General features: G+C 35.8%; 1 protein-coding gene across 1 annotated transcript; it reads left to right on the top strand.

The window, feature by feature from the left end:
- Window positions 1-2719, top strand: LOC133309676 (uncharacterized). Its single transcript, XM_061510468.1, has 4 exons — window positions 1-76; window positions 421-879; window positions 1084-1326; window positions 1779-2719. Exons 1-4 carry the CDS (start codon window positions 1-3, stop codon window positions 2717-2719), a joined length of 1719 nt encoding a protein of 572 aa, XP_061366452.1.
- Window positions 2720-9446: the final 6727 nt, after the last annotated feature.

Here is a 9446-nt window from a genome sequence, read left to right as displayed (position 1 = left end):
ATGACTTGGGGTTTCAGACTATCTTTGGAGAAGATGGCTCTGTCAGAATTCGGTGCACAAAGGAAGCCAAGTAGAGGTTGAGAATCCCCTGGAGGAATGCAATCATCGTGAAGCTCTTGGGAAAGAAAGTGGGTGTCATGTATATGAAGATAAAGCTTGAAAGTTTATGGTCGAAGCTAGGATCCATTGTGGTAGTAAACCTGGGGAACGATTTTTTCTCAGTCAAGTTCTCGAGTATGGAGGACCTGAATCTGGCTTTAACAGGAGGCCCATGGGTCTTAATGGGTCACTACCTGGCTATAAGGAAATGGTAGCCATTTTTCAACCCTCACAAAGCAAACATCCATAAAGTTGCTGCGTGGATTCGACTACCAAGTATTCCTCAAGAATTTTGTGTGCTATATGTTTTGAAACTGATAGGAAATACTGTAGGAAAAGTTTTAAAGGTAGATAAAACTACCTCAACGGGTGATAGAGGAAAGTTTGCTAGGATTTGTGTTGAACTTGACTTATCCAAGCCTTTGAGGGGAGAATATATCCTGGAGGAAGAAGTCTTCAAGGTGGAATATGAAGGACTGTATTTGATTTGCCTCCAATGTGGCAAATACGACCATAATACAGAAAAATGTCCAGAAATGATGAAATCGGTTGAGGTTAATAATAAGCAGGAATCCTTGCCAGAAGTAGCCAAGCCTTCATGTAGTCAAGGAGTGCGCCCCTGGATGGTGGTGCAGAAGAAAAAATTTATAAAGTATCAACCTCCAAAGAAGTATAAAGGATTAGAGGGGAGAACATTTGGAGATGATATCTCCAATAAGAAGAATATCAGTCAGCAAAATAAAGCTACAGTGAATAATATGGGTCCAGCTACTTCAAAAAGTCAGCCATTCAAAAGCCATGTAGGACAGGGGTCAGGGGAGCATAAAGAGAACAAAGAAGGAATTCCCTCATAGCCTAATCATCCAGTAGCTGTTAAAAATTCTGTTTCGGGTACAAAAAAATCTCCTGGTAAGCTCATTTGCAAACCTAAGTTGCAAGAGAAGAAAAAAGTGTTTGTTTTTTCCTCTGAATCCTCGCTAGCAGGAAAAAGCTCTACTTCAACAGAGCTCCCTTCGTCTAGTACAATCATCAGACAGGTAGAGCAGAAACAGGACCCTATTCTCCCAACTGAACTGGTTTGTTGCTCTGGTAATGAGACCTCTTCTAATGAGGTGGAAAAGGAACTTTGTTCTAAAATCTCCACAACCAAGACCAGTGGAAATTCTGTTCCATCCTCTAAGTGTGATTTATGTGTAGTGGAAGAAGAGACCTCAGACATGGAAATTGGTAAGTCCAGCAGTGAAGAGAAACTTAAAGGTGTTGAACCTCCTGACTGATCAATTCTTGAAGGTATGGACATGGAGAATAATTTTTGTAACGATGCTTCGGATCATATGCTAGAGAGTGACCAGGTTTTCTGTAATCTTGGATCAGATATAGTTATCCAATGAACTGCCTAGTATGGAATTGTAGGGGTGCTGCCAAGAAACCTTTCAATTCATCCCTTAGTAATTTCATCAAGAAATATAAGATTAGCTTGGTTTCCATTTTGGAACCAAGGATTAGTGGTGCAATTGCATAAAAGAAAATAAAGCAGCTTGGCTTCAAACAGTTTGATATTGAAGATGCAGTTGGCTTCTCAGGGCATATCTGGATCTTGTGGAAGGAAGAATCCTGCAAAGTTTCCATCATTGAAAAAGCTAGCCAATTCATTCATATGTCCTGCTCTATCAATTCAGGGAGTTCGTTTTTGCTTACTGTAGTCTGTGCAAATCCCAGGGAGGAAATTTGTGAGGCTGTCTGGACAGATCTCAAGAGAATAAGTGATAATGTGGTGGGGCCTTGGGTCATGATGGGAGATTTTAATGAAATAGCATATGTGAAAGAGAGAATAGGGGGTTCCCCTGTCAATGTTATTAAATGCCAGAAATTCTCAAAACTTCTAAATGATTGCAACACAATGGACCTGGGTTGTAGAGGTTCTGATTTCACCTGGAAGGGTCCCAAGTGGCTTCATCTTGATAGGGTCTATAAGAGGCTTGATCGCATTTGTGCTAATGCACAGTGGAGAACAGCTTTTGGAGAAGCTGTTGTTAAATCCCTGCCTCGCCTAAACTCATATCATAATCCTCTTCTCCTAACTTTGTTTCCCAAAGAGTCTTCCTGGAAAGAGAGGCCTTTTAGATTTCTGGTGTCCCGGCAAGATCACATAACCTTCTCCCTCCTTCTCAAGTTTATTTGGAACTCTTACCGCAAGATAAACCTTAGCCTGATGGAGCTGATTGAACCTCTAAAGTCTTGGAATAAAAGAGTATTTGGGTGTATCCAATTTAGAAAAGAGTATCTCCTCAAGAAGCTTCAAGAGACTCAATTGAACATCTCTTGTCAATTGGATCAATCTCCATCTGACCTGGACAAGGCTCTCCAGGATGAGCTCAACCGAGTGTTGGAGCAAGAAGAAGCTTTTTGGTTTCAAAAGGCGAGATGTAAACGTATAGCAGATGGAGACCGTAATACAAGATTCTACCACACCACCACTATTATCAGGAGAGCTAGGAAAAAAATTCTTGAGTTAAGGAATGATGATGGTCATCTAGTGAGAGAAGAAGACAATCTGATTGAGCTTATTCACTCTTTCTTTAACAACTTATTCTTAGAGGAAGACTACAACAGACCCTAGGCTGTTACCACGTCCACTTGGCCTGCTCTTGATGATCCTGAGTTGAATATCCTGCTTGAACCCATTACGGACATTAGGATAAATGAGGCTTATTTCTCTATAAATGGTCTCAAGGCTCCTAGTCCTGATGGATTCCCACCTATATTTTCCAAAAAAACTGGGATTTATTGAAGAATCAAGTGATTGATTATGAAAGACAGATTTGGTGCAATCCAGCTGCAGTGAGGGACTTAAATAAAACTTTCCTAGTTTTAATTCCAAAGCTGGCTAAGCCTGATAAGATTACTCAGTTTCGTCCCATTGCTCTGTGCTCAGTGCTCTACAAAGGTATAAGCAAGATTATTGTGGGGAAGCTCAAACCCATCCTGAATAAACTCATCTCTCTCAACAAGTCAGGTTTGTCCCTAACAGACAAATTCGGGACAATATTGTTATTGCTCAAGAGATGGTTCATTCCATGAATAGGATGAAAGGAAAGAGAGGGTTTTTCACAATTAAGATAGATCTCAAAAAAGCCTATGATCGAATGTCATTGAGTTTTATTCATAAAGTTCTATCTGAGATCAATCTCCCTGAGTCTCTGGTCAATCTAATTATGCAGTGCATCTCCTCAACTGAGCTAGAGATTCTCTGGAATGGCACTAAGGCTGGTAGAGTCAATCTTAGCAGAGGCCTGAGACAAGGGGGTCCCATTTCTCCCTATATCTTTGTCCTTTGTATGGAGAAGCTCTCTCATATCATAGCTGACTCTATTGATGGAAATGAATGGAAGCCAATGACAACTGGTAAGGGTGGACCCAAAAATTTTCATCTCCCTTTTGCGGATGATTTGTTACTATTTGGGAAAACTAGGACGGATCAGATAAGGATTATTATGAGCTGCCTTGATACATTTGGTAACATGTCTGGTCAAAAGGTTAGTTACTCCAAATCCAATATATTCTTCTCTAAGAATGTTCCTATTGAGGTTGCTAACTCTATTGTAGAGATTAGTGGTTTTGCACACACACAAAATATTGGCAGATATCTAGGTTATAGGATGAGGCATGGCAGAATCAGCAAGCTACACTAAGGAGATATTATGGACGGGGTCAATAATCGACTACAAGTCTGGAAAAAGCAGTGTTTATCAATGGCTGGGAAAGTCACTCTGGCTAAATCTGTCTTATCAGCCATGCCCATGTTCCATATGCAGAACAGCCTTCTCCCTAAAGGTATTTGTGATAACATTGAAAAACTTCAAAGGAGCTTCATTTAGGGAGACTCAGAAACTCATAAAAGAATTCATGTTGTTAACTAGGACCAGCTCAAGCTTCCTAAGAACCAGGGTGGATTGGGAATTATCAATCTCAAGAAACAAAATGAAGCTTTTCTCCAAAAGTGTGCTTGGTCCATCATACAGTCTCCATCTCATCTCTGGGAAAAGGTTCTAATTTCTAAGTATGATAGGAACAAAGACTTTTCGAAGGAAGCCATTTGCAAACCATATGACTCACACTTATGGAAGAGTTTATGCAGGATATGGCCTGCCATGTTAAGTAACTTCATTTGGCATATTGGAAATGGGAGGAAAATAACATTCTGGAAGGATAATTGGACTGGTCTTAGCTCCAACCTTCTATCTCTTTCAATAGCTTCCCCAAAAACTGAAGAAATAGATCTGAAGATTAATCATAGTATCTTTGTTGCTGGGGAGGGCTGGAATGTTCAGTATCTATTGCATCATTTTGACCTTAGTCTGGTGAATCGCATTCTGGAAATACCTCATCCTGAAGATGAAGAAGGAGAGGATTTTTTGATGTGGAAAAACTGGAAACCAGGCCAGTCAATAGTTAAAATTGTGTGTAGTAACTGGATGATTGCTAATTCAACAGCTCCCAGTAGTTGCCAAGACCGAATCTGGAGCTAGAAAGGTAAAGAAATGGTGAAGTTCCTCATGTTGAAATTGCTTCATGAAAGAATGCCAACAAAGAAGAATATAGCTAAGTGGAGTGGATCTTTGAATAGCTGTCCTTCGTGCCCAGATAAGGTGGAGACCTGTCTTCACGCATTCAGAGACTGTCAGAAAGCTTCTAAGTTTTGGTCTCTTCCTATATTCCAACATCTACCACCTGACTTCTTTAGCTCTTGCTCTTTTAATGAATGGATGACCCTTAACTTGAACCTAAGTAACAAAAAAGTGAGGGACTGGAAGGATTATTTTTTTACTACCTGCAATTCCTTGTGGATATGGAGAAATATAGAGCTTCATGAAGAGAATTTTAAGAGACCGAATAACCCTTCACTTATTCTTGCTGAACTAATAGAGGAAAATAGGTACTGTATTACAAAAAGAATTCATGCTTTCACTGGTATGCCTCCTACTCTTCTCCACTCTGTTTGGACTACGCCTACACAAGGGTTTCTAAAGCTAAATGTTGATGGTGCTGCTCTTGGCAGTGGAGCTGCTTGTGGTGGATTATTGAGAGATTGGAAGGGTTCTTGGATTAGTGATTTTTCTGCTTTCCTAGGTTCCTGCTCCCCCTTGCAATCAGAGCTTTGGGCTATTCTTAAGGGGGCGTTTGGTTCAGAATTTTTTTTTGGAATAGTAGGGAAATGAGATAGATAGAGAAATGATTGGAATGATAGATAAAGTGAGATAGATAGAAAAATGTAAAAAAAAGTTGTTTGGTGGGGAAAAATTTTACTGGGAAAATTAGGTAACTTTATGAAATCAACAGTGCATTAAAAGCTAGATAACCAGTTTTCCGAAAAATCCCACCTTCAAATTGAGTTTCTAAACAGTGCGGATATCTATGTTTCTCATAAATCCAGACAAATTGGATATATGGATTTTTGGTGAAAAACGTTGAAACAAACATGGTATTTCTAAAAGCCATACTTGAGAAAGATAGATATCCGCTAAAAAGCTCCCAACCAAACACCACCTAAAGGATTAGTCTTTGTCTGGAACTATAGTTGGAAGAACATTATGTTGGAATCAGATTCATGATAAGCTATTAGCCTTCTTACCAATGTTGGTAACGATACTCGAAAGCTCCCTTTGGTAGCTAAGATTCGAGTTTTGCTTAATAAAGATTGGAGTGTGTTGTTGAAGCATATTCCGAGGAAGTGTAACAGTTGTGCTGATTGGATTGCAAAAAAAGCAATGGATGACCCCCTGGTCTCATTATAATCTCCTCCCCTCATAGTGAGCTCATCAACATGCTTGTTGCTGACCTGCTAGACCCAGGCTTGGAGGCATTTGCTGTTTTCTGAAGGCGCTGTCTCCAGTACCCTTGTGCTGTGCAGGGTCTTTTTTTCTATTTGTTGTTTTCCTTATGTTCTTGCTTTGTTTGGTTCTTTGTTTGTTTTCTTTGGGGCTTTGCCTCTTATGTTATCATAATAAAAAAAAAAAAGTTGATCTCAAATATTTGAAAGCATCTTGTTAAAGCAAATTCACATCTTGCTAAAGCATCTTATGATATTTAGTCATGCTCCAACTTAGCTTAAATTCTTTAGACTCCAACAAACTTTTCCATAATTTAAGTTTTCTATAAATTTAATAGATATTAGATATTAATCAGTTAGTTTCTATCAATGTAGTTAAAATCGAGATTTTACATAAAATCGGAAGAGGAATAAAAAATCATAAAACGTAAAATCATAACATAAAAAAATTCGAAAAATCATTAGAAATATTGATAAAATCGTTTTGATGAAGAAAAAATCATAAAAACATAAAATCATAATGATAAATCAAGATTTTAACTACCATGGTTCCCGTCACATACTTTTCTGATTTTGTTGTCAATATTTTTTCAAAGATAACCTCCCCTCCCCCTCTTTGTCTGTTTTCCCCTCTATGTGTTTGCGCCTCCTTTGAATTGCTTTTGTTAATTCTCCCTCTAATTATATTCCTAAACACCTACAATATCATGCACCAGGCTGTGTGCAGGTATGCGAGAGAAGAAAGATTACTTTAAAAACAAAACAAAAAACAAAAACAAAAAAACAAAAGGCCTAAGCCAAAAAGAAAGATTACTTAAGATTACATACTGCCTCATGTGGTTTCCTTACTTCGTTATTTGCAAATAAATATTCCACTATTCCCTATTCTTTTGGGTCAATGATTAATTTCATTACATTCACCACTGTAATAATATTTATTAATTACTAGAAAAGATATGGAGTACAAACCCACAATCTATAAGGAGACATGTGTATGCTTGATTGATTTAATTTTTTTTTCCTTAACGCCTGACTATAGCTTGCCTTTTTTTTACGTCATATAAAATATCATTGTAAGAAATCAAAATTTCCTCTTACGTTCACTGGCACGTAGACGTCAAAGAGCTAAAACATAGCTCTCTGAAATTGAAACAAAAAATATATCCAGATATGGTTAATAATTATTTCAATTTAGACACCATAACACGGAATGGGCATCATTCCTGAGATAATGCATTACGAAAAAATCATTTAATAATGCTAAAATATATTCTTATGTTATGTTGTAGAAAAGTATTTTTCTCTCCTATACATACATTGATTTTCGTGTCATTTTCTTTTTCTTTTTTATAAGTGGGTGGGTCTCATACATGATCTTTATAATATAAGAGAGCTTCTCCCTTGTTACATGAGATTAATAAATCGCTTTAATAATATAGACCAAAAGCAAAGTCCATCCGCAAAGTCAATTCATTAAACCGAGACCACTGAAACCAGAAACCTAAGCGATGTTTATATTGGAAGAGGCGAGGATCGCCAAGATAGGAAATACCGAGATGGCTAAGTTGATTCCACTGAAATAATCAATTAACCCTAATTTTATAATAACTCGGTATAATATTAATCCCTTAATAAATTATGAAGAGGGAGTATCTTTAACTTCATTAAGAAATATAACTCAATATTCCTAACTCAATAAATTGTTGATATGAAAAATAAGCTTTCTTAATTTTACACCGGAGTCAAAAAAATCTTCCTTTTAACTCCCGTGTAAAATAAAAATATCTTACTCCTTATTTCAGTCGTTGAACTTTACAAAAATAATAATAATAATTTTGTACATTTGACAGTTGTAATTTATTTGAAATTTAAAATTAATAAATAAGTGTAACCCAATAAATTATAATTATAGTTTATTTAATGAGTTTCTTAATTTTTATATAACAAGTTTAAAAATATGAAAAATGTAAAAAAATTAATAGAAATTAAAAAATTGTATTTCTTTCTTTTTAAGAATATAAAAATTTGGTATTAAAAAAAGATAAAGTGAAGTAACACGGTATTTCAATTTTCTTTCTCTTTTCTGTCCTTTCCTTCATTTTCCCAGCATGAAAAGTAATTCAGTTTTCTTTCACTGTTAATTATGAGAATAATTGTTATAAAAAAAAATAAAAAAATTATGAGAATAATTTAGAGATAATTATGAGTGTAAAATCGGCCCAACTCAATTCTTTCGGGCTACATGTGGCAAGGACAAATGTAGGTTGGCTCAAAGTTCACCAAATATAATTTGGGTTGGTAAGTTATGGGCCAAGTCCGGCCCTATGTGCCCTCAGTTGGTTCATATTTTCTTATTTTATTATTTATAGAATTTCCATTTTAAATTTTATTCAATTATATTATATTAAAAATGTAAAATTAAAATATTTAAAATTAACTATTATTAGTTATAATAGCAGAATACATGTTTGTTTTAAAATATTATTTACATGAATTTTAAATAGAAAAATTAATAAGTATAGTAATTAATTATATGCTAATTCTGATCTTGCAGGCCGGCCCATCCCATTTTGTCAGATTATTCAAACAAATTTGATTCATTTTAAATCTTCTAACTATATAACGATAAGACATCATAGATTAGTATGGTAATCTGAAAATTGAAAGCAACACACTACTGCTAAACCTTTATTTAAAGATTTAATGCAACCAAAAGTTATTATTATTTCAATTAATTTTTTTGTTAAATTCCTCTATATGTTTTTATAGTTTCATTAAACTTTTAAATAAGTCTCATATATATTTCTAAAACTTTTTGAATAGATCCTTAGTAGCTAGTGTTGTTTCGACTCTTAATGAATGTTTAAAGTTATTTGCAGGTCATTCAGTGTTGTTGTTATAGAAACTTAATTAATTATAAAATTTCATGATTATTTAGCAAGTGACAAGGGATTATTCCAGCTTAATCAGTGGTTTTGAGTTCAAATCCCTAGTAATATAGCTATATTGAAACTTGGTAGCACTGTTGTCAAACCCGGCCCGACCCGGCCGGGTTGACCCGGAACCCGGTGAACCGGTCATCAGACCGGTTCGGGTTAAGCATAGGACCGGTCATGCATCGACCCGGTCAAACTCGGTCAAAATCCGGACAAACCCGGCCAAACCCGGTGACTCGTTGACCCGGTGACCCGGTCGGGTCATGCATTTAAAAAAAAAAATTAAAATTGTTTCATCTTATAAAAAAAATGTAAAACTCATTTTAACAACTTTTTATAATTTTATTTGCTAGTATACTTTTCTACAATGACCTCTTAATTTTCAATACTAAAGCAATTTGTGGAATAATAAATTAGAGAATGTAACATATGTCATTTTAATGTAGTTGAATTTGAAAAATATGAGTTCAATGTCATTGAGAGGTATGTTTATGGGAATTCTGAGTTGCCATTTAAATTAACATAGTAATAGCATGCACTTTTATTTATTTATGCTTCATTTTTTTAACTTATTTAGTGAA

The sequence above is a fragment of the Gastrolobium bilobum genome, unplaced genomic scaffold, assembly GCF_033153095.1.
Source record: "Gastrolobium bilobum isolate Gb01-03AN ecotype WA unplaced genomic scaffold, APGP_CSIRO_Gbil_v1 utg25016, whole genome shotgun sequence".
Classification (NCBI taxonomy): Eukaryota; Viridiplantae; Streptophyta; class Magnoliopsida; order Fabales; family Fabaceae; genus Gastrolobium; species Gastrolobium bilobum.
This window is presented reverse-complemented; position numbering and strand designations above follow the sequence as displayed.